Source organism: Elephas maximus, chromosome 15 (assembly GCF_024166365.1).
Source record: "Elephas maximus indicus isolate mEleMax1 chromosome 15, mEleMax1 primary haplotype, whole genome shotgun sequence".
Classification (NCBI taxonomy): Eukaryota; Metazoa; Chordata; class Mammalia; order Proboscidea; family Elephantidae; genus Elephas; species Elephas maximus.
In genome coordinates, this window is record NC_064833.1 from 44,002,881 (window position 1) to 44,028,378 (window position 25,498).

A 25,498-nucleotide genomic window follows, 5' to 3' on the forward strand; every position below is an offset into this window, starting at 1 on the left:
GGGATCCATAAGTGTACATTTTTGACTTGACGTGTCCCCTTTTCCATGAATTAAGTCATATTTTCTCATTGATGTATGTTTCAGAGATACTTATCCTAAATTCCTCTTAAACTTCACTCTTTAAAAATGCTGGGTCTCATTAAACAAGGTCCTCACCTACCTACATCAGGGACCTGAGGATTGGTGGCTCCACCCATGCCATCTAGCCACCCATGACAGGGGTCCAAGAATAAGTGTGGCCTTCCAGACCTTACAGCCAACAGCATTGGGTGCCCATAGTACGGTTGCAAAACTCACCCACCGATGCATTCTAGAGAACAGGGACATGGTTTCCTCTCAGACACTCAGGGGCAGCTATCAGCCCCCTGCCTTGCTCGGTGTTTGACCCCCTACTGCAGCCAGATACCTGTGTGTACACCAATCACCCCTGCCCATCTAGGGCTGTAGGTGAGAGCCTGCACCACACACTTGGTGACTGACTACCTGGACACCTGAGCTAAATCCATACAAGAAAAGTAAACAGACTCCTGGGCTCACATACCTAGTGACAGATTTAACCACCTGATGACAGGACATGAGAACTTCATAGGCACCAGTAATCAAATTAGCTCACACAAGCAGACTATCTGGGCATATCAAAACAAAACAAGAAACTAGGACACAGTAGCAAACGTAAATAAATACAATAACTTATTGATGGTTGGAAGACAATGGTCAATATCAAATCACATAATGAGGCAGACCATGATGGCTTCCAAAAGCTCCCAAAACAAAGAATCAGGAAATCTTCCAGAGGAAGATATTTTCTTAGACTTACCACAGGAAGAATACAAAAGATTAATATACAGAACTCTTCAAGAGATCAGGAAGAAGATCAGGCAAAATGCAGAACAAGCCAAGGAACACACACACAAAGCAATAAAAGAACTTAAGAAGATTATAGAAGAGCATAATGACACATTTAACAAGCTGCAAGAATCCATAGAGAGACAGCAAACAGAAATCCAGAAGATTAACAATAAAATTGCAGAATTAGATAACTCAACAGAAAGTCACGGGAGCAGAATTGAGGTAGTGAAAGTCAGAATTAGTGAAATTGAAGATAAAGACACTTGATACCAATTTATTTGAGGAAAAATCAGATAAAAGAATTAAAAAAAAAGAAGAAACCTTAAGAATTATGTGGGGCTCTATGAAGAGGAATAAACTATGAGTGATTGGAGTACCAGAAAGTGGGGGGATAACAGAAAATACAGCAAGAATTGTTGAAGATTCGTTGGCAGAAAACTTCCCTGATATCGTGAAAGATGAGAAGATATCTATCCAAGATGCTCAGCAAACCCCACACAAGATAGACCCCAAAAGAAAGTCGTCAAGACATATTATAATCAAACTTGCCAAAACCAAAGATAAAGAGAGAATTTTAAGAGTGGCCAGGGATAAACAAAAAGTCATCTACAAAGGAGAGTCAATAAGACTAAACTCTGACTACTCAGCAGAAACCATGCAGGCAAGAAGGCAATGGGATGACATATATAAAGCACTGAACGAAAAAACTTGCCAGCCAAGAATTATATATGAAGCAAAACTGTCTCTCAAATATGATGGTGAAATTAGGGGATTTCCAGATAAATAAAAGTTTAGGGAATTTGTAAAAAACCAAACCAAAGTTACAAGAAATACTAAAGGGAGTCCTCCGGTTAGAAAATCAATAACATCATATGACAACCCAAGACTAGAACACAAGATAGAGCAATCAGATATCAACCCAGATAGAGAAGTCACAAAAATAAATCAAAGCTAAAACTCTGAAAATAGGGAAACAGAGATGTCAATATGTAAAAGATGACAACATTAAAACATAATAGGATAAAAAGATGTAGTGATGGATCTTTCATCTGGAGAGGAAGTCAAGGCGATACACAGAAATAAAAGATTAGTTTAAACTTAGAAAAATAGGGGTAAATATTAAGGTAACCACAAAGGAAACTAACAATCCTCCACATCAAAATAAAAAACAAGAAAAACATATAAAGACTCAGCAAGTACAAAATCAACAAAAATGACAAAGATGAAAAGAAAATACATAAAGAAAAATGACTCAGCACAGAAAATTAAGTGGAAAAAAGAAACCGTCAACAACACACAAAAAAAGACATCAAAATGACAGCACTGAACTCATACTTATCAGTAATTCCACTGAATGCAAATGGAATAAATGCACCAATAAAGAGACAGAGAATGGCAGAAATGATTAAAAAAAAAAAAAAACCACAGTCCATCTATATGCTGCCTACAAGAGACACACCTTAAAGCCACAAATAAACTAAAATTCAAAGGATGGAAAAATATATCAAGCAAACAACAATCAAAAAAGAGCAGGAGTGGCAATATTAATCTCTGACAAAATAGACTTTAAAGTAAAATCCACCACAAAGATAAGGAAAGACACTGTATAATGATTAAAGGGTTAATACACCAGGAGAACACAAACCATAATAAATATTTATGCACCCAACGACAGGGTTCCAGGATATATAAAAAAAACTCTAACAGCATTGAAAAGAGATATTGACAGCGCCACAATAATAGTAGGAGACTTCAACACGCCACTTGTGGTGACGGACAGAACATCTAGAAAGAAGCTCAATAAAGAAATGGAAGATCTAAATGCCACAATCAACCAGCTTGACCTCACAGATACATGCAGAACACTCCACCCAACAGCAGCAAAGTATACTTTCTTTCCCAATGCTCATGGAACATTCTCCAGAATAGACCACATATTAGGCCATAAAACAAGCCTTAACAGAATCCAAAGCATCGAAATATTACAAAGCATCTCTTCTGACCATAAAGTCATAAAAGTGGAAATCAATAACAGAAAAAGCAATGAAAAAAAAAAATCAGACACATGGAAACTAAAACCACCTTGTTCAAAAACTACTGGGTTATAGAAGAAATTAAGGACAGAATAAAGAAATTTACAGAATCAAATGAGAATGAAAACACATCCTACCGGGAGCTTTGAGACATGGTGAAAGCTGGACTTAGAGGTCAACTTATAGCAATAAATGCACACATCCTAAAAGAGGAAAGGGCCAAAACCAAAACTCAACCCTACAACTTGAACATATAGAATGAGAGCAGCAAAAGAAGCCTTCAGGCAACAGAAGAAAGCAAATAATAAAAATTAGAGCAGAATCACATGAAATAGAGAATAGAAAAACAATTGAAAGAGTTAACAAGACCAAAAGCTGGTTCTTGGAAATGATCAACATAAACCATTGGCCAAACTGACAAAAAAAAAAACAGGAGAGGAAGCAAATAACACGAATAAGAGATGAGATGGGTGATATCACAACAGACCAAAATAAAATTAAAAGAATCATAACAGAATACGTTGAAAAACTGTACTCTAACAAACTTGGCAAAAAACAAGGCTCCAGGAATTGATGGGATATCAACTGAGATGTTTCAACAAAGAGATGCAGTGCTGGAAGTGCTCACTCGTGCATGCCAAGAAATATGGAAGCTTCCTGGCCAACTGCCTGGAAGAGATCCATATTTACAAGAAAGGTGATCCAACTGAACATGGAAATTATCAAACGATACCATTAATTTCACATACAAGCAAAATTTTGCTGAAGGTCATTCAAAAGCGTATGCAGCAGTATATCGACAGGGAACTTTCAGAAATTTAGGCCGGTTTCAGAAGAGGACGTGGAACCACGGATATCATTGTTGATGTCAGATGGATCCTGGCTGAAAGCAGAGAATACCAGAAGGATGTTTACCTGTGTTTTATTGACGATGCACAGGCATTTGTGGATCATAACAAATTATGGGTAACATTGAGAAGAATGGGAATTCCAGAACACTTAATTGTGCTCATGAGGAACATGTACATAGATCAAGAGGCAGTTGTTTGACAGAACAAGGAGATACTGAGTGGTTTAAAGTCAGGAAACATGTGCAGCAGGGTTGTATCATTTCACCATACCTATCCAATCTGTACGCTGAGCAAATAATCAGAGAAGCTGGACTATATGAAGAAGAACGGGGCATCAGGATTGGAGGAAGACTCACTAACAACCTGCGTTATGCAAATGACACAACCCTGCTTGCTGAAGGTGAAGAGGACTTGAAGCACTTGCTGATAAAGATCAAAGACCACAGCCTTCAGTATGGATTACACCTCAACATAAAGAAAACAAAAGTCCTCACAACTGGACCAATAAACAACATCATGACAAACGGAGAAAAGATCAAAGTTGTCAAGGATTTCATTTTACTTGGATCCACAATCAACAGCCATGAAAGCAGCAGTCAAGAAATCAAGAGACACATTGCATTGGACAAATCTCCTGCAAAGGACCTCTTTAAAGTGTTGAAAAGCAAAGATGTCGTGTTGAAGACTAAGGTTCACCTGACCCAAGCCATGGTATTTTCAATCACATCATATGCATGTGAAACCTGGGCAATGAATAAGGAAGACTGAAGAAGAATTGATGCCTTTGAATTGTGGTGCTGACAAAGAATACTGAATATACCATGGATTGCCAAAAGAACAAACAAATTTGTCTTGGAAGAAGTACAAGCAGAATGCTCCTTAGAAGCAAGGATGGCGAGACTGCGTCTTACATAATTTGGACATGTTGCCAGGAGGGATCAGTCCCTGGAGAAGGACATCACACTTGGTAAAGAACAGGGTCAGCAGAAAAGAGGAAGACCCTCAATGAGATGAACTGACACAGTGGCTGCAAGGATGGGCTCAAGCATGACAACAATTGTAAGGATGGTGCAGGACCAGGCAGTATATCGTTCTATTGTGTGTCGGGTCACTGTGAGTCAGAACCAACGGCACCTAACAACAACAACAAGAACAAATTTGAAGACCTAGAGGAAATGAACAAATTTCTAAAAATATACTACCTGTCTTAGTCATCTAGTGCTGCTATAACAGAGATACAACAAGTGGATGGCTTGTTTATTCTTTCACAGTCCAGTAGGCTAGATGTCCAGATTCAGGGTGCTGGCACCAGGGGAAGGCTTTCTCTGTCGGCTCGGAGGAAGGTGCTTGTGATGCATGGTGTTCCTTTGGTTTGGGAGCATCTCAGCACAGGGGACCTCAGGTCAAAAGGACACGCTCTGATCTTGGCTCTGCTTTCTTGTTGGTATGAGGTCCCCCCTCTCTGCTAGCTTCCCTTTCTTTTTATCTCTTGAGAGATAAAATATGGTGCAAGCCACACCCCAGGGAAACTCCCTTTACATTGGATCAGGGATGTGACCTGGTAAGGGTGTTACAATCCCACCCTAATACTCTCTAACATAAAATTACAATCACAAAATGGAGGACAACAACAGGATACTGGGAATCATGACCTAACCAAGTTGATGCACACATTTTTTGGGGGGACATAATTCAATCCATGACACTACCTACCTAAACTAACACAAACAGAGGTAGAACAACTAAATAAACCTATAACAAAAATAGAGATTGAAAAGGTAATTAAAAAACTCCCCCCCCAAAAAAGCCCTGGACTGACAGCTTCACTGGAGAATTCTACCAACTTTCAGAGAAGAGTTAACACTACTACTACTAAAAGTATTTCAGAGCATAGAAAAGGAGGGAATACTCCTGAACTCATTCTATGAAGTCAACATAGCCCCCATACCCAAACCAGGTAAGGACACCACAAAAAAAGAAAATTGCAGACCTATATCCCTCATGAACATAGACAAAAAAATCCTCAACAGAATTCTAGCCAATGGAATTCAACAACATATCAAAAAAATAATTCACCATGACCAAGTGAGATTCATACCACATATGCAGGGATGGCTCAACATTAGAAAAACAATTAATGTAATCCATCATATAAATAAAATAAAAGATAAGAAACACATGATCTTATCAATTGATGCAGAAAAGGCATTTGACAAAGTCTAACACCCATTCATAATAAAAACTCTCAGCAAAGTAGGAATAGACAGGAAATTTCTCAACATAATAAAGGGCATTTATACAAACCAACAGCCAACATCACCCTAAATGGAGAGCGCCTGAAAACATTCCCACTGAGACCGGGAACCAGACAAGGATGCCATTTATCACCACTCTTATTCAAAATTTTGCTAGAGGTCCTAGTCAGAGCAATTAGGCTAGAAAAAGAAATAAAGGACATTCAAATTGGTAAGGAAAAAGTAAAAGTATCTCTATTTGCAGATGATATGATCTTGTACACAGAAAACCCTAAAGAATCCACAAGAAAACTACTAGAAATAATAGAAGAGTTCAGCAGAGTATGATATAAGATAAACATACAAAAATCAGTTTGATTCCTCCACACCAACACAGAGAACTTCAAAGAGGAAATCACCAATCAATACCACTTACAATAGCCCCCAAGAAGATAAGATATTAGAAATAAATCTAACCAGAGACGTAAAAGAGCTACACAAAGAAAACTATAAGACTCTACTGCAAGAAACCAGAAGAGACCTGCGTAAGTGGAAAACATCTTGCTCACAGATAGGAAGACTCAACACTGTGGAAATGTCTATTCTACCCAAAGTGATCTATAGATACAATGTAATCGCCATCCAAATTCCAACAACATTTTTTAAGGAGATGGGGAAACAAATCACCAACTTCATATGGAAAGGGAAGAGTCCATGAATAAGTAAAGCATTGCCAAAGAAGAAGAACAAACTGGGAGGCCTCACACTACCTGATTTTAGAACCTATTATACCACCACAATAGTCAAAACAGCCTGATACTGGTACAAATAGACCAATGGAACAGAACTGAGAATCCAGATGGAAAACTATCCACCTATGAGCAGCTCATATTTGACAAAGACCCAAAGTCTGTCAAATGAGGAAAAGACAGTCTCTTTAACAAATGGTGCTGGAATAACTGGATATCCAGCTGCAAAAAAATTAAACAAGACTCATACCTGACTCCACACACAAAAACTAACTCAAAATGGATCAAAGACCTAAATATAAAACCTAAAACAATACCGATCATGGAAGAAAACATAGTGACAAGGCTGGGGGCCCTAATACATGGCATAAACAGAATATAAACCATAACTAATCATGCACAAACACCAGAAGAGAAACCAGATAACTGGGTGCTCCTAAAAATCAAACACTCAGGCTCATCCAAAGACTTCACCAAAACAGTAAAAAGACAAATTACAGACTGGAAAAAAAATTGGGGCTATGACAAATTTGATCAGGGTCTAATCTCTAAAATCTACAAGATACTGCAAAACCTCGACAACAAAAAGACAACCCAATTTAAAAATGGGCAAAGGATATGAACAGGCATTTCACCAAAGAAGACATTCAGGTGGCTAAGAGATACATGAGCATTTGCTCATGATCATTAGCCATTAGAGAAATGCAGATCAAAACTACAATGAGATAGCATCTCACCCCAACAAGGCTGGCACTAATCCAAAAAACACAAAATAATAAATGTCAGAGAGGTTATGGAGGCTGGAAAACTTATATACTTCTGGTGGGAATGTAAAATGGTCCAACCACTTTGGATATCGATTTGGCACTTCCTCCCTTAAAAAGCCAGAAATAGAAGTACCATATGATCTAGCAATCCCACTTCTTGGAATACATCCTAGAGAAATAAGAGCCCTGACACAAATAGATATATGCACACCCATGTTCACTGCAGCACTGTTTACAACAGCAAAAAGATGGAAATAACCAAGGTGCCCATCAACAGATGAATGGATAAATAAATTATGGTATATTCACACAATGGAATACTATGCAACAATAAAGAACAATGATGAATCCTTGAAGCATTTCATAACATGGATGAATCTGATGAATCCTTGAAGCATCTCATAACATGTATGAATCTGGAAGGCATTATGCTGAGTGAAATTAGTCAATCTCAAAAGGACAAATATTGTATGAGACCACTATTATAAGAACTCAAGAAAAGGCTTAAACACAGAAGAAAATATTCTTTGATGGTTATGAGGGTGGGGAGGGAGGGAGAGGGGTATTCATTAACTAGATAGTAGACAAGAATTATCTCAGGTGAAGGGAAGGACAACACACAATACAGGATAAGTCAGGACAACTGGACTAAACCAAAAGCTAGGACGTTCCCTGAATACAACCATGCATTTCGAGGGACAAAGTAGCAGGGGCGGGGGTCTGGGAATCATGGTTTTGGGGACATCTAGGCCAACTGGCATAACAAAATTTATTAAGAAAATGTTCTGTATTCCACTTTGGTGAGTGGCGTCTGGGGTCCTAAAAGCTAGCAAGTGGCCATCTAAGATGCATCAATTGGTCCCAACCCACCTGGAGCAAAGGAAAATAAAGAACACCAAAGTCACAAGGAAAATATGAGCCCAAGAGACAGAAAGGGCCACATAAACCAGAGACTCTATCAGCCTGAGGCCAGAAGAACTTGATGGTGCCTGGCTACCACCAATGACTGCCTTGACAGGGAACACAACAGAGAGTCCCTGATGGAGCAGGACAAAATTGGGGTGCAGGTCTCAAATCCACATAAAAAGACCAGACTTAATGATCTGACTGAGACTGGAGGGATCCCAGAAAACATGGCCCCCGGACACTGTTAGCCCAAAACTAAAACCATTCCCAAAACCAACTCTTCAGACAAAGATTAGACTGGGCTATAAGACTTTGTTTACTGGGATAAGACATAAAATGATACTTGTGAGGTGTGTGCCTCTTAGCTTGAGGCTAAACGGGCAGCTCCTGTCCAGAGGTGAGATGAGAAGGAAGAGGGCAACAGGAGCTGGTTGAATGGACACGGGAAATCCAGGGTGGAAAGTAGGAGTGTGCAGTCACATTATAGGGAGAGCAACTACGGTCACATAACAATGTGTGTATAAATTGTTGCATGAGAAAATAACTTAAACTGTAAACTTCCACTTAAAAGACAATAAAAAGGGAAAGAATTTATTTTAAAGCTAATGTACTATTTTAACAATAAATAAAAAGCAAGTTAAAAAAGAAAAAAAATGTTGGGCCTTAATACTTTAGAAACAAACTTCTTTCAAGTAAACTTTAATAATCTATATACAATCCCTTAAGTGCTCTGACCTTTACATTAAAAGAATGCTTTGGAATACTTCTGCAAAACTAGTGATCACCTATCCATCTGCAAAAAAATGAAACAAGACCCATACCTCACACCATGCACAAAAACTAGCTCAAAATGGATCAAAGACCTAATATAAAATCTAAAATGATAAAGATCATGGAAGAAAAAATAGGGACAACGCTAGGTGCCCTAATACATGGCATAAACTTATACAAAACATTACTACCAATGCACAAACACCAGAAGAGAAACTAGGTAACTGGGAGCTCCTAAAAATCAAACACCTATACTCATCCAAAGACTTCACCAGAAGATTGAAAAGATTGCCTACAGACTGGGAAAAAGTTTTTAGCTATGACATTTCTGATCAGTGCCTGATCTCTAAAATCTACATGATTCTGCAAAAACCCAACTAAAAAAGACAATCCAATTAAAAAATGGGCAAAGAATATGAACAGACACTTCACTGAAGAAGATGTTCAGGTAGCTAACAGATACCTGAGGAAATGCTCATGATCATTAGCCATTAGAGAAATGCAAATCAAAACTACAATGACGTTCCAGCTCACTACAACATGGCTGGCATTCATCCAAAAAACACAAAATAATAAATATTGGAGAGGTTGTGGAGAGACTGGAACACTTATACACTGCTGGTGGGAATGTAAAATGTTACAACCACTTTGGAAATCGATTTGGCACTTCCTTAAAAAGGTAGAAATAGAACTACCATACCATCCAGCAATCCTACTCCTTGGAATATATCCTAGAGAAATGAGAGCCCTTACACGAACAGATATATGCACACCCATGTTCACTGCAGCACTGTTTATAATAGCAAACAGATGGAAGCATCCAAGGTGCCCATCAACTGATAAATAGATAAATAAATTATGGTATATTCACACAATGGAATACTATACATCGATAAAGAACAGTGACGAATCTGTGAAACATTTCATAACATGGAGGAATCTGGAAGGCATTATGCTGAGGGAAATTAAGTCAGTTGCAAAAGGACAAATATTGTATGAGACCACTATTATTAAAAAAAAATTTTTTTTTTTTATAAGAACTCGAGAAATAGTTTAAACAGAAAAGAAAATATTCTTTGATGGTTACGAGAGGGGGGAGGGAGGGAGGGAGAGCGATATTCACTAATTAGATAGTACACAAAACAAAAAAACCAAACACAGTGCCGTCGAGTCGATTTAGGTGAAGTGAAAGACGTCACACAATACAGGAGAGGTCAGCACAACTGGACTAAACCAAAAGCAAAGAAGTTTCCTGAATAAACTGAATGTTTTGAAGGCCAGTGTAGCAGGGGCGGGGGTTTGGGGACCATGGTTTCAGGGGAAATCTAGGTCAATTGGCATAATAAAATCTATTAAGAAAACATTCTGCATCCCACTTTGGAGAGTGGCGTCTGGGGTCTTAAACACTTCCAAGTGGCCATCTAAAATGCATCAATTGGTCTCAACCCACCTGGAGCATGAGGGAATGAAGAACAGCAAAGACACAAGGTAATTATGAGCCCAAGAGACAGAAAAGGCCATGTAAATCAGAGACTACATCATCCTGAGACCAGAAGAACTAGATGGTAGCCAGCTACAACCAATGACTTCCCTGACAGGGAACACAACAGAGAACCCCTGAGAGAGCAGGAGAGTAGTGGGATGCAGACCGCAAATTCCCATAAAAAGACCAGACTTCATGGTCTGACTGAGACTGGAAGGACCCCAGTGGTCATGGCCCCCAGACCTTCTGTTGGCCCAGGACAGGAACCATTCCCAAAGCCAACTCTTCAGACAGGGATTGAACTGGACTATGTGACAGAAAATGATACTGGTGAGGAGTGAGCTTCTTGGATCAAATAGACACATGAAACTTTGTGGGCAGCTTCTGTCTGGAGGGGAGAGGGGATCAGAAGCTGGCCAAATGGACACAAAAGTAGAGAGTGGAGAGAGGGAATGTACTGTCTCATTAGGGCGACAGCAACTAGGAGTATATAGCAAGGTGTACATAAGTTTTTGTATGAGTGACTGACTTGATTTGTAAACTTTCACTTAAAGCTCAATAAAAATTAAAAAAAAACTAGTGATCACCTTTACTTTATAAATTTTTATTTGCTGATATTGGGAGCTCAAATTTATTTTGACGTTTAGGCATATAGTTAAAATCTAATAGAACTAAACAGTTCAATCAAAAGAAGAGCCGTTATCTGCAAACCCCCCTTCACCTACTCCACCCCACCCAGAAGCAACCACATTCAACTCTTCTCAGCTCAGTGATTTTCTTGTGCCTGTGTGGAGTCGGAGCTGAAGCCCGCAAGTGACAAAGCTTCCATGAAAATATTTCTTAAACCCTGTTAATGCTGATCACCACAGCTGGCTGAGTCAACATGAAGTAAGGTGGTCTGGTTGCCAGCACACTCAGTAGATTCTGGAAGAGCACCCTACCTATGGTCTCCAGATACAATACACCTTTGTCAACTTCTTTAAAGGGTGACTTTGAGATATAGCGGAACTGTAGACGTTGTCCAGTTAAGAGGGGCCTTACAAAGGTGGAATAGGGGTAGAAGGTACTAGACCTTTACCACATAATCTTATGGTAATCTACACTTAGTCCTTGGGTGGTGTAAATGGTTAATCTATTGGCTACTACCTGAGAGGTTGGAAGTTTGAATCTACCCAGAGGTGCCTCAGAGGAAAGGTCTGGCGATCTACTTCCAAAAGATCACAGTCATGAAAAACCCTGTGGAGCACAGTTCTACTCTGACACACATGGGGCCACCATGAGTCAGATGGACTTGATGGCGATGGGTTTTAATCTACACTTGGGAGATTTCCATAGCCACAGTCCCCATATTATAGCATCAAAAAAAAATTTTTTTTTTGGTATCACTTACTCGTGCATGTTTTTTCATCTGAGTTAAGAGCAAATCCTTCACGGCACCGGCAAATGTAGGAGTTATCAGCATTTACACACTCGTGTTCGCATCCGTGGTTTTCTGATGCACAATAGTCCACAGCTGTAGAGAGTAAGACACATTCGGAGTTGAATTAGAACTGTAAATAGATGTAAAGAGGATGACAGAGTGGAAGCATACATGTAACAAATATAAATATGGATTCATATTGTTGAGCAATGACAAGTATGGATAAATAAACAGGGATATAAATAGGAATAAAAAGCCTCTTCTTGCAAAGAAAAAAAAAAAAAAATCAGGAGTCCAGAAATAAAAATAATTGTTGTGTTAGGATTGTGGGTGATTTTTTTTTCCTTTAAAAAATGTTTGCCTCTATAATGTTTTAGGATATTTTACTAACAAAAAATTTTTAATAATAATAACAAGGAAATGGAATCTGCAAAATTAACACATGTACAATCAAAAAAAACTGCACATGGAGGAAATAATGACACACTTATATAGTCATGAAAGGATTCAAAGGAACAAGCTAAAGACCCTTAAAAGGCAATGATCTGTGTTGTGTTTATACCTTTGCTCCCAGATTTGTTAAATTTTCGTCTAAAGTACCATTTTTGTAACTTCACTTCCCTACAGTGTTCTAATAGCACCTAATGTTGTTGGTTTAATAACCAAACCATTATTGTGGGAACGGAGTGTTCATGTTGTCTCAGGGTCTTAATGGACTCTTACTTCATCAAGGGACATTAGCCAGTTGCTGGAGTTTAGTTACAACATATATACTGAACTAGTAGCAAATCCTCCTAAATGTTAATTTCTCACCTGTCAAAAACTAATCAATCATTAAAAAAATTAGTGGTGACACTGATGGCATTAGGATCAAAGTACCAAGCCCTGGCACATGCCCTAGTCTAAGTATCCCAGGAACTGGCCATGCTGTGGTCCATACTGGCTTTTATGAGCAGTCAGCACTCCTTACCTCAACCTCTTCACACCGTCATCTTGAAAATCTCTCCTGACTGGCCATCTTGAAAATCTCCCAATCCCTGATTTGGATGTTTGCCTCTGTATACTTTATACCTTCAATCAGCCAGGCCTACCTCTGGCCACCTTCTTCTTAGTATCTCCTCCAAAAAGCGAAGCTGCTAATTTGATTTCAAAGTTTCTGGACATAGGCAGTGCCACAATGATGCACAGGCAGTTCACTGTACCTAAAAGGCAAAAACCCAAACTCCTCTCTCTTGAACTTTCTCTTTCTCATCATGCTGTGTAATCTCTGAGCCCAGCCATCTCTGTCCCTTAGAGGAAACCTGAATATGCTGACCCCAAAATTTAGACTGAAAAGAGGTTAGAGGTTTTGCTTAGTCCTCAAGTCTAAGCCCCATACTCAAAATTAGTCTTTTTCCAGAATGCTCAAGAATTGAGTATTCAATGTTAGATCAGGTGTTTAAAAAGTGGTATAGAAGAAGCTCTTTTAACTGACCTCTACTTAACTAACTCCTGACCAATCAATGTTTTTCATTATCTCTGGAAATTGTGACTGAAGCCCAGAATATGTTAAACGCTCAAGGTTGGGAGAACACTTGCACGCTAGAACACCTGCGCACTTCTCCCATTGACTGAGTTGTATGTTTATTGGTTCTCAAAGTGAGGTCCATGAACCTCCTAAAAGCTAAATATTTATGGTCATCATAAGACTTCACCAAAAGAGTAAAAACAGAACCTACAGACTGGAAAAAAATTTTGGCAATGACATATCTGATAAGGGTCTAATCTCTAAAATATATAGAAAAATTCACCTCAACAGAAAAAGACAGACAATCCAACCAAAAAACGGGCAAAGGACATGAACAGATACTTCACCAAGGAAGACATTCAGGTGGCTAACAAACACATGAAGAAATGCTTGTGACCATTGGCTATTAAAAACCAAAAAACCAAACCCATTGCCGTGGAGTTGACTTAAACTCAGAGAGAGATGCACATCAAAACTACAACGAGATGCCATCTCACCCCACAATAATGACTCTGATCAAAAAACCAGAAAACAAATTCTGGTGAGGTGTGGGGAGATCGGAACTCTTATATGCTGCTGGTGGGACTGTAAAATGGTACAACCACTATGCAAAATGGTATGCCACTCCCTTAAAAAGCTAGAAATATCTTATAACTCAGCAATCCCAGTCCTAGGTATATCTCCTAGAGAAATAAGGGCTGTGACACAAACAGCCATATGCACACCCATGTTCACTGCAGCATCATTCACAATAGCAAAAAGATAGAAATAGCCTAAATGTCCATCAAAGGATGAATGGATAAACAAATTGTGGTACATACATATAATGGAATAATACACAACAATGAAGGATAAGGTGGAATCCACAAAACATCTCACAACATGGATGAATCTGGAGAACACTATGCTAAGTGAAATAAGTCAATCACAAATGGGCGAATACTATATGAGACTACTATTATAAAAAGTCAAGAATAGGTTTACACACAGAACAAAACATTCCTTGATGGTTACCAGGGATGGGATGGGGAGGGAGAGAATCACTAAATAGATAGTTGACACGTGTTAACGCTGGTGAAGGGAAAGGCAATACAACATGACCAAGGCAAAGGAAGACGCTGAGAGGTACACAAGAATAGCAACTATGGTAAATACTATAACATATAATCTTGCAACAAAAGTAAGACCAAACAATAATTTGTATGGATACGTAGGTAGATATATATGTTAAATAAATGTGGGAGGTAGTACGAGGGTACACGTGCATGCATATACATGCATGGTTGTGAATATTTCTACATACATGTCTGTATATGCTGTATGTAAATTCATACATATAATACAGCGTGTAGGGGGCACAGTTATGGAAACTTCTTAGACATAACCAAACTCCTCGAATGACTTAGCTACTGGGCTTGAAGGCAAAGTACCATAGTCTGAGGGAACACCTAGGTCAATTGGTATAACATAGTTCATAAAGATAATGTTCTACATCCTTAGTTGGCAAATAGCATCTGAAGTCTTAAGAGCTAGCGAGCAGCCACCTAAGATATAACTGATGGTCTCTTCCCATCTGGAGCAAAGAAAAGTGAAGAAAACCAAAAACTCAAAGAAGCAATTAGTCCAAAGGGCTGATGGTGCACACCAAGCACAGCCTCCTCTAGCTGAGACCAGAAGAACTAGATAGTACTTGGTTACCACTTCTGACTGCTCTGACCAGGAACACAACAGGAGGTCCTGGTTACAATGGGTGAAAATATAGAACAAAATTCAAATTCATAAAAGAGACCAGACTTACTGGCCTAATAGAGACTGGGGGAACCCCTGAAGACTACTGCCCTAAGACACCCTTCAAACTTGGAACTGAAGCCACTTTAAGAGGCCACCTTTCAGCCAAATAATAATAATAAAAAAATATTAGACAGGCCTAAAAAATGAACAGTAACACCCGTGAGGAATGTGATCCATAGAGCAATCAACTATGTGAGACCAAAAGGGCAACATTTGCCCAAAAGCAAAGATGAAAAGACAGGAAGGGGAAGGGAACCATAGGAATGGAAACGGGAAACCCAGGGTGGAAATAGGGAGAGTGCTGACATATTGCAGGGATTGCAACCAATGTCACAGAACAATTCATATATGAATTACTGAATAGAAAATTAATTTGCTGTGTAAGCTTTCACCTAAAGCACAATAAAAAAAATTTTTTTTTTTTAAAGTGAGGTCCATGAACCAGCTGCATCAATTTCACTTGAGAACTTGTTAGAAATGCAAATTCTTGGGTCATACAACTAACCTAAGGAGTCCTTGTGGTGCAGTGGTTAAGAACTCAGCTACTAACCAAAAGGTCGCCAGTTTGAACCCATCAGCTACTCCATGGGAGAAAGATATGGCAGTCTGTTGTAGTAAAGATGACAGCCTTGGAAACTTTGGGACATTTTTACTCTGTCCTATAGGGTGGTTATGAGTCATAACTGGCAATGGATACCGCTGACTTACTGAATCAGAAACTCTGGGTGTGGGGTCCAGGAATCTGTATAACCAAAAGGTTGGCAGTTCGAATCCACCAGCTGCTCCTCGGAAACCCTACGGGGCAGTTCTACTCTGTCATACAGGGTTGCTATGAGTCAGAATTGACTTGACAGCAACGGGTTTTCTGGGTGATTTGGACGCATACTAAAATTTGAGAATTGCTGTTATAAAGAGTTAAAATTGCTTTTGTTTCCAAGTATATACGGTATTTATACATGTTACCGTTAATATAATTAAATATTATGAAAAACCAATAAATATAAACACCAAAAGTTTTTTTTTTTTAAATAAAAAACTAAGTTGAATGCTGTGTAAAGATTCGATTAAGGCCATTTGCTAGCCAAAACTGCTGTAGAACCAGCCATGGATGGAAGAAGTGTGAAAGATTGGGGAAAAATTCATAAAAATTTACAAGGATTCTGACTTTAGATTGTTTTAGAAAAGTCTTCAAATTTTTGCTCTAATTTAAAGGATCTAAAACTAAAAATCATAGACAACACATTACAGGTATGGTTTATACAAAAAGATTTAGAAAATCATATTTTTTTCTTCAAATCAACATAAAATTACTGATTTTTACTAAACATACATTAATGTTTTTAAATAAAGACAAAATGGGTAGGATGGGTCTGGATATGTAGTTTTTTATGATTCCCCTCTTTAAATGACTTTTTCCATTAATCAGCCAACCACAGGGCCAGTCTCACTGGATAAACTGGCTTCTCCAAGTTTTGATTCTCATTTCACTTTTGTTCTTTGTATGCACAGCTCTCTGGGGGAACTGAGTGGGAGAGAGGGGATGGCAAAGGCAGATTCAGGGATTCTTGGGTCCCAAGACCCTGGCCTTTGAAATGAAAAGGTGTCAAATTTCACCTTGAGTTGAGAACCACCGGGTTGGCTGCCAGGCTGCTGGAGACACCAGAGTAAGCCAACAGTGCAGCGGCTAGACATGGAGGAGCCTGTTTCCAGGCACCTAAAAGCTTTTCAAGGCCAAAGGCTCAATCGTAACAACTATTGTGAGGATGGTGCAGGACCAGGCAGAGTTTCATTCTGTTGTGCATAGGGTCACTCTGAGTTAGAACCGACTCGACGGCACCTAACAACAACAACAGCTAGTTCATCAGAGTCCCTGGTGCAGTGGTGAATGTGCTCAGCTGCTAATCGAAAGGTTGGCAGTTCAAGTCTACCCAGAGGTGCCTCAGAATAAAGGCCTTGGTGATCTGCTTCTGAAAAACCAGCCACTGAAAACTGTATAGAACACAGTTTTCTGACACACATGGGGTCGCCATGAGTCGAAGTCAACTCAACAGCAACTGACAAGCTAGTCCATTCAACTCTGACATTCTTCGTTGCATGTTTTGAGTTCTTGGTGTAATTTCCTTGCTTGCAAAATTGTACTCATAAAAAGGGAAGCCAAGGTTAGGAGGCAGACATATGAAGGCAATCTATGTGTGTAACTTAGCAATGTCTCTATTGTTTGAAGGTCTCATCTACTTTAACAAAATCCATTCTCTGTAGCTTTTGCCTGAAGTTTCTATACTCTCCTTTACAAATGGAAAGAGTAATTTCCTGGATATCATTCTTCAGCCCTCCTGATCACAAGGGTTAAAATCTTAGAGTTTGAAGCCAGTCTTGCCACATTTAGTCTCTGCTCAACTTGTGAGAAATCACTTAGCTGTCTCCAAGGATAAATGATACTTGGTGCAAGACAGTAAAACCTGAGACTGAAGGTTTCTGATTTATAATCTGGTCACAGTCCAAGGTTTTCTCAACAGGGACCAGTCTGCAAGAACAGCTTTAGCAAAAACAAGATATTTTAAAGAAGAACATTTGGATTTTAATGTTTGTTGATGGTGAAGTAAGAAAAATCAAATTTGCTGTTTAAAGTGATGGTAGAATCAATTTACTTGCTAAGTCCATATTCTCATAAAACCCATTGCTGTTGAGTCAATTCCAACTCATAGCAACCCTACAGAACAGGGTAGAACTGCCCCATAGGGTTTTCAAGGCTGTGATCTTTATGGAAACAAATTGCCACATCTTTCTCCTGAACAGCAATTGGTGGGTTTGAACCATGGATCTTTCAGTTAGCAGCGGAGTGCTTAACCACTGCACCACCAGGGCTCCTTAAGCATATATTAAACACACAAATAAAGTCAGACTTACAAGACCCCTCCTCCCTGAGGCATGACTGGATTTTTACATGCAGGATCTAAAAACTCAGAGAAAGGGTTCCCTATTGATCTTGATAACCATAGGGGAGAAATCCAATACTTAACATCTGAGCGGGAAGTCATGCTTCAAATATGAGCAGTTGGCTGATGAATTAAAAATCTGATCTTTCAATATAAAAATCGATCCTCTCATCCCTGGTCCCCAGCGTAAATATCAACCATCCCCACCTCACTGAGGGTAACTGACACAGGAGAATATGGGAGTAAGTTCTGAAGTTCTGAAGGCGGCAGTAATGCCATGCTCGATCCTCACGCTGTGTACCACTGTCATTATGGGTACAGACCACAACATGATTTTTAAAAATCCACCATACATGTGACATATTAATAAATGCAAGGGTTCATAAAAAGACAAAAATTCATAAAGGATAAAGAAATTCAATTCAACTAATGTTTATCAGTTGCCTAATGCATATCAGACACTAAAATGACAATAATAGTAACAGCAAACACTTATATAGCACTGTTCCACGCACTTTATGGAGTTCCTGGGTGCTGCAAACGGTTAACACACTTGCCTTCTAACTCGAAGGTTGGAGGCTCAAGTCCACCCAGAGGTACCTCGGAAGAAAGCCCTGGCAATCTACTTCTGAAAAATCAGCCATTGAAAACCCTACGGAGCACAGTTCTACTCTGACACACACGTGGTCCCCATGAGTTGGAGCTGAAGCCACAACAACTCTTTTTTTTAAAGCACTTTACACATGTTAACTCATTTAATCCTCACAAAAACTCTCTGAGATAGGAATTATTATTACCCACAATTTACGGATAAAGTAACTGAAGCAGAGAGGTTAAGCGACTTATAAAATGTGGGTAACAATAGTACCTACCTCACAGGGTTGTTGTAATACGTGTAAAATATTTCAAACAGTGCCTGGGACTTAGTAACATTCAATAAATGTAGTTTGTATTTTTATCACGCTGCCACCCTAATCAAGTCAGGCCAAGTTTGGGGGTAAACACATACTTAAGTGCAATTCATTTTTCCACAATCATTTATTAACCATTTACTGTGTGCTAAACCCTGGGTCATAATGATAATCAAATACCGTAAGTGTTATGGATTGAATTGTGTCCCCCCAAAATATATGTTATAAAATCCTAACCTCTATGACTGTGGTTATAATTGCACTTGGGAATGGATTGTCTTTGTTATGTTAACAAGACAGAATTAGTGTGGAGTGTGTCTTAAATCATCTCTTCTGAGATATAAAAGAGGTTAAACAAGCAAGCCAGAGAACCAGAGGAGGAGGAAGAGAGATGCTAAGCCACATGAGGACTGCCCAGGAGCAGTCTTGTCAGAAGACACAAGGACCTTCCTCCAGAGCCGGCAGAGAAAGAAAGCCTTCCCCTAGAACTGGCCACCCTGAATTTGGACTTCTACCTTCCTAAACCGTGCGAAAATAAATTTCTGTTTGTTAAAACCATCCACTTGTAGTGTTTCTGTTTGTAACAGCACTCGATAACTAAGAATTTGGTGCTGAGAAGTGGGAATGCTGCTCTGACAGGTTTTGTTAGGGGACTCTGGAGGCTGAAGACACTGAAGACACATAATTAATTAGTACTCCATCAAGTACCAGGCCACTCCCGGACACCTCCCCACCACATCACTTACTTTCCCTAAGTTGTTTTTCAGGCCCACAGAGAGCCCTGGAAGAGTCCAGGTCTAACCGGCTCAGAGTAGCCTGACATGCACACAGCAGACCACGATGACTGACAAACGGCCCTGGGCTGCCACGCATGTGCAGTAACGCAGAAGAACTTATGTCAAGGAACCAAAAGACTCATGCCAAGAAACCAAAATCATTGGAAATGCATCAGCGACAATAATTGAGCCCATTTCAAAAGCGTTTGGTCCGTCGGCCACTTCTGTGCCGAGTCTTAGCCCTGCCTTGTAATAAATAATCAGTAGAAACTATGAATATGTAAAACCTCTGATCCTGCCTCTCGTTTCCCTCCAGCCCTAAATGGATATGTATAAGTATAAATTGTACACTGCTCGCGTGGATCGGGGAACTCAATCTGAGGTCGATATGTCTGAGTTCCTGCTTTGCTAGACTGAGAAATAAACTTCCTCTCAAAAGCAGCGTCTGAGAGTTTGGCTTCTTGCAGCCTGGGCATGGACCCATTGGTCCGGTTTCAATACCTAAAATGTGGAAGTGGTTTTGGAATTGGGTAATGGGTAGAGGCTGGAAGAGTTTTAAGGTGCCTAATGGTAAAAGCCTAGACTGCCTTGAAGAGACTTTTGGTAGAACTACGGACATCAAAGGCAGTTCTGGTGAGGGCTCAGAAGGAAGGGAGGAGAGCTACAGAGAAAGTCTCTATTGTCTTACAGAAAACATGTGGTGCCAATGACAGGATGTTGCTAGAAATGTGAATGTCAAACATGCTTCTGGTCAGACTTTAAAAGAAAATGATGAACATGTGATCGGACAATGAAGTAAGAGTGATGATTTTATTCAGTGGCAAAGAACTTTTCTGAATTATATTCAAATGTCTGGTGGAAGGCAGAACTTATAAAAGATGAACTTGGATATCTGGCTGAGGAGACATGGTTTCTCCTTGCCGCTTATAGTAAAATGCAAGAGGAAAGAGATGGACTTCAAAATGTGCAAAATGAAAACTAAACTTAAAGATGTGGAAAATTTTGTTGTACGAACTAAGAACACGTGTCCTAGAAGGTTCACCAAGGATGTGGCTACACAATCTTTGTTAAAGAAATTAAGCCTGTGACTGATAGATCTAACCAACTACCACAGCAGAAAACCCATCATCTTAGAATGAAGTGGACAGAAAAAGAACGAAAGTCTGCATCTTGGAATTCTACAGGCGGGAAACAGGCCAAAGGAGCTACATCTATTGCACTCCAAGAAAAGAAAAGAACCATCACTGGAGCAGCTCAGAGATCAGCAGAACTGTTTGGAGGAGCGTGGAAAGCAGAGCTGCCTCGGTCTCGAAGGGTGGGCCATGGCCTCCTAGGTTTCAAAGAGTCAGATCTTCACCATCTCAGTTCCATACTGTGGGGCTGCCACTCAGTCTGGCTAAGAGAATAGGGGTGCTGCCCAAAGCTGAGGTGGCGGGGCCATCATGCCCAAGGGGGCAAAAGAAAGGGGTCTGCTAGGGCCGAGGGGATGGGGGTGCCACTCAGAGGGACCAGACTAGGAGAATGGGGCAGCCCAAAGCCAAGGAAGTAGAGTTGCCATCCCAGTGGGCCTGAAAGGCGGAGCTGAAGCCCAGAGCCAAGGGGCCTCTGCCCAGAATCCAGACAGTATGACCAACGCCCAAAGTCTTAAGGGTGGGGCCATTGCCAAGATGGTCTCAGAGAACAGAGGATTATTTTCAAGCCTTGAGAGCTAATGTAATTTGTTCTGCTGGGTTTTGGATCTACTTGGTGCCGGTTATCCTCTCTTTCCCTCTAATTTCTCCCATTTGTAAGGAAATGTCTACCTTGTGCCTCTTCTACCATTATACTTTGGAAGCAGGTAACTTGTATTCTAGATTTCATAAGTTCACAGATGAAGGTAAATTTTGCCCCAGGATGAAATACACCTAAAATCTCACCCATATTTGGTATAGATACTTCAAAAAATGAGATTTTGAACTTGGGAGTTGATTTAAGACTTTTGGGATGTGATGGGGTGAATGTGTTTTGTGTGTGGCAAGGACATGAGTTCTAGGGGGCCAAGGGGTGTGATGTTATGGATTGAATTATGTCCCTCAAAAATATGTGTTACACACCCTAATCTCTATGCCTGTGGTTATAATCCCATTTGAGAATGGGCTATCTTTGTCATGTTAATGAGACAGGATTAGCGTAGTGTGTATATACTCTTTTGAATATGAAAGAGATTAAACAAGCAAGGGAGAGAAGCAGAGATGGGGGAAAAGAGATGACAAACTACATGAAGATTGCCTAGGAGCAGAAGCTCAGAAGAGACAAGGACCTTCCTACAGTGCCAACAGAGAAAGAAAGTCTTCCCCTAGAACTAGCATCTTCAGTTCGGACTTCTAGCCTCCTAAACTGTGAGAAAATAAATTTGTTTGTTAAAACCATCCACTTGTGGTATTTCTGTTATAGCAGCACTTGATAACTGAGGCAATAAGTAAGACATCTTTAAGAAGGTCAGGAAGAATAAGCGAAGTTTTTAGCAGGGAATACCTCCAGGAAGTAGAACTGAGGAGACACAACTTTTAGGTTTTGATTTTGTACACATCTGTACTCTCTCATCTTTTTAAAATTTTTTAAATAGGTAAAAACTGATTTTATAATTTAAAAACCAATCAAGGGGAAAAGACTAAAATAACAGGAATGCTTGAGACTCTAACCAGTCACTCAACCTCAATGACTCAAGAAAATCATATTGTGAGTTCACTCTGTGAAGGATGAAAACGTACAAGTGGCCTCCGACCTTTAGTGTTTTTAATCTGGGTGGGCAGATAAGATGCAAACAGGACCAAAGCTACCCAGAAACTTTGGTAGTGGGTAAACACCAGTTGAGCAAGTACAGCAGAAAATTCACCCTCAAAGACATTCAATAACAGTGAAATTATCTTTGAAAAATACACCATTTTGGATGGAAATTAGCATAGTTTTAATGGCAGCTGATGGATTACGAATACAGGTACTCAATTAAAGTGAAAGGAAAATAGTTAGTAGGTAACCCACCCTTGATCACCTGAATGTAGAAATAAATTCAGTACTATAAGAGTGAAATGAACAGATAGGGAGATAGAGCTCTGACAGGTGAATTTAAGGCTTCAATAACTTAAAAGGGTGAACAGTCTCAAGTAGGTGACTAAGAATTGAATTTTCATGCATGTCACAGTCATGATTCTGGGATGCGTCCATGAGATGGAACCATTGCTATGGCAGCATTAAAACTGAAAACTCATTGCATCGAACCACCAGTAGCCGGGCATGGTTAATTTCAACCAAACTTCTTTAAATGAATAGTTCAAACTTGCTGTCCTTGCTTTCTCACCCCTCACTCTCTAATCCTTGAAATCTGTCCTTTACCCCACTGCTCCTGAACATTAGCAGTGGTCTCCTGGTCATCTTTGTGTCCCTAATGCCCAGGAGATGACTGGTAGAAAGTACTGAAATGTTTGCTGAGGTGACTCCAATGCCTTTTCTCAAAGCTCTGTTCCCTTTGTCGCATGACATTAATATGGACCTGGTCTAGAAATTCTCCTCTCCATTAGGACTCTTCTAATTCACATCTTCTCTCTTCCCTCACTCCCTCCTTGGGATGTTCCTTCATAGATATTTTTCCTGCCCCCACTTCTCCCTTCTGCTCCCTATATGTGCCTACAGCCCATAGGTTCAGTCCTTCATTCTCTTCTAATTTCACACTTCACCACCTCCAGGAAACGATGATGATAATAGTGACAATAAGTGCCTAGTATGTGTTAGGAACTTTATACAATATCTTATTTAATCCCCAGAACAACCCTGTGATGTAGGTATTTATTCCACATTATGGGTGAGAAAACTGAGGCTGTTTGTCAGTGGAAGGACAAATGAGACCATGCAAGTTTAAAGGGCTTTCTTGACAAAATAGGGGTTCCACACACACATTAGAGATTTGCTGGCCTGCTCTGCAGGTGTGAGGAGAGTCATTATCTGTCACGAAGAAATCAGTGCCAGCCCCACCTCTCTTACTTCTTGTCCCGGTCGTGCAATGTGGAAGAGCCCAAGCGGTAAACCACTATCATGAATTGAATTGAGTCCCCCAAAAATGTATGTATCAATTTGGCTGCGTCATGATTCCTGGTATTGTGTGATTGTCCACCATTTTGTCATCTGATGTGATTTTCCTATTGTTGTAAATCCTGCCTCTATGAGGTTAATGAGGGGGAATGGGCGGCAGTTGTGTTAATGAGGCAGAGCTCAATCTACAAGATTGGATTGTGTCTTGAGCCGGTTTCTTTTGGGATATAAGAGAGAAAACGAGCAGAGAGACAGGGGGACCTCATACCACCACAAAAGCAGTGCCAGGAGCAGAGTGTCTCCTTTGGACCCAGGGATCTGGGACAAAGAAGCTTCTAGTCCAGCAGAAGATTGATGACAAGGACCTTCCTCCAGAGCCAACAGAGAGAAAGCCTACCCCTAGAGCTGATGCCCTGAATTTGGACTTTTAGCCTACTTTACTGTGAGGAAATAAATTTCTCTTTGTTAAAGCCATCCACTTGTGCTATTTTTGTTATAGCAGCACTAGGCAACTAAGACAGTCACTCAGCTGATTGCAAGTTGGTGCCTGAAGTTCCAAGCACTGCCCTTGAGACTCTTGCATTTGAAACCACTGTTGGTTTTCTCTCACCATGAAGTACGGCTGGGCTCTTACATGTGGCGGTCACGTGGGTCTCTCACTGAGCTGCAGGTACAGTACTAGGGAGGAAGGCCTTTTATATCTTTGAGGTAACATTCAGTAACCTGCCCAACACCAAGTGAATTTCATGTATAATACATGGGCTATACTAAAGTCAGCCCTCTTAACCATACCTTCCAAATTTGATGGAAATCCGCCCAGTCCTTTTCAAGTGATACAGTAACAATCATATTTATATAGATTATCATAAATATGCTTTTTCCTGTGGACCCAGAATGAGAAAATGCTGACCTCAGCCATAAATGAAATCTTTAAAGGTCAAAATCTGACTAACTACTAGGCCAAAGAACTGCGCACTTTGTTGAAACCCAAAGGAAAATAATTTTACACGTGGGAGGCACATGTTGAGCCTCCCCCTCCCTCCTTATTATGCTTAACTTGTCCTTCTTCACTAAGCAAGTCAGGAGGGAATACTCACCCACACACCTCTTCCCGTCCTCAGCCAGGGTGTAGCCACTATAGCACTGGCAGACAAAGGAGCCTGGCACATTCACACAGAGCTGCTCACAGGCATGGTCCTCCACCGCACACAAATCCTGGACTGAGACAAGGGTTGCACTATAAGAACACAACTCTGAAGAAGATGGCACCATCCACACAGGGCAGTGCAACAAGCGACTCTATAGCACTGATTAAAATAACTCTTAAATTCACAATAGCCAAAAGGTGGCTGGAAACAACCCAAATGCCCATCAACAGTTGAATGAATAAACAAAATATGGTTTATCCATAAACCAGTTGCTGTCGATTAGACTCTGACCCATGTGTAT

The 25,498-nt window shown here is 40.1% G+C and overlaps 1 protein-coding gene across 3 annotated transcripts in view; it reads right to left on the reverse strand.

The window, feature by feature from the left end:
- The window catches only part of MATN2 (matrilin 2), a 181,010-nt gene that overhangs the window by 66,936 nt on the left and 88,576 nt on the right, over positions 1–25,498 (reverse strand). For 2 of the 3 annotated variants that reach the window (XM_049853536.1, XM_049853535.1), the window contains exons 5-6: positions 25,147–25,269; positions 12,034–12,156 (exon numbers count right to left, since the gene is read on the reverse strand). In XM_049853536.1, coding sequence (XP_049709493.1) covers positions 12,034–12,156; positions 25,147–25,269 — 246 coding nt within the window. The remainder of the gene's footprint in view (positions 1–12,033; positions 12,157–25,146; positions 25,270–25,498) is intronic. The other variant, XM_049853537.1, reaches the window with a different exon arrangement.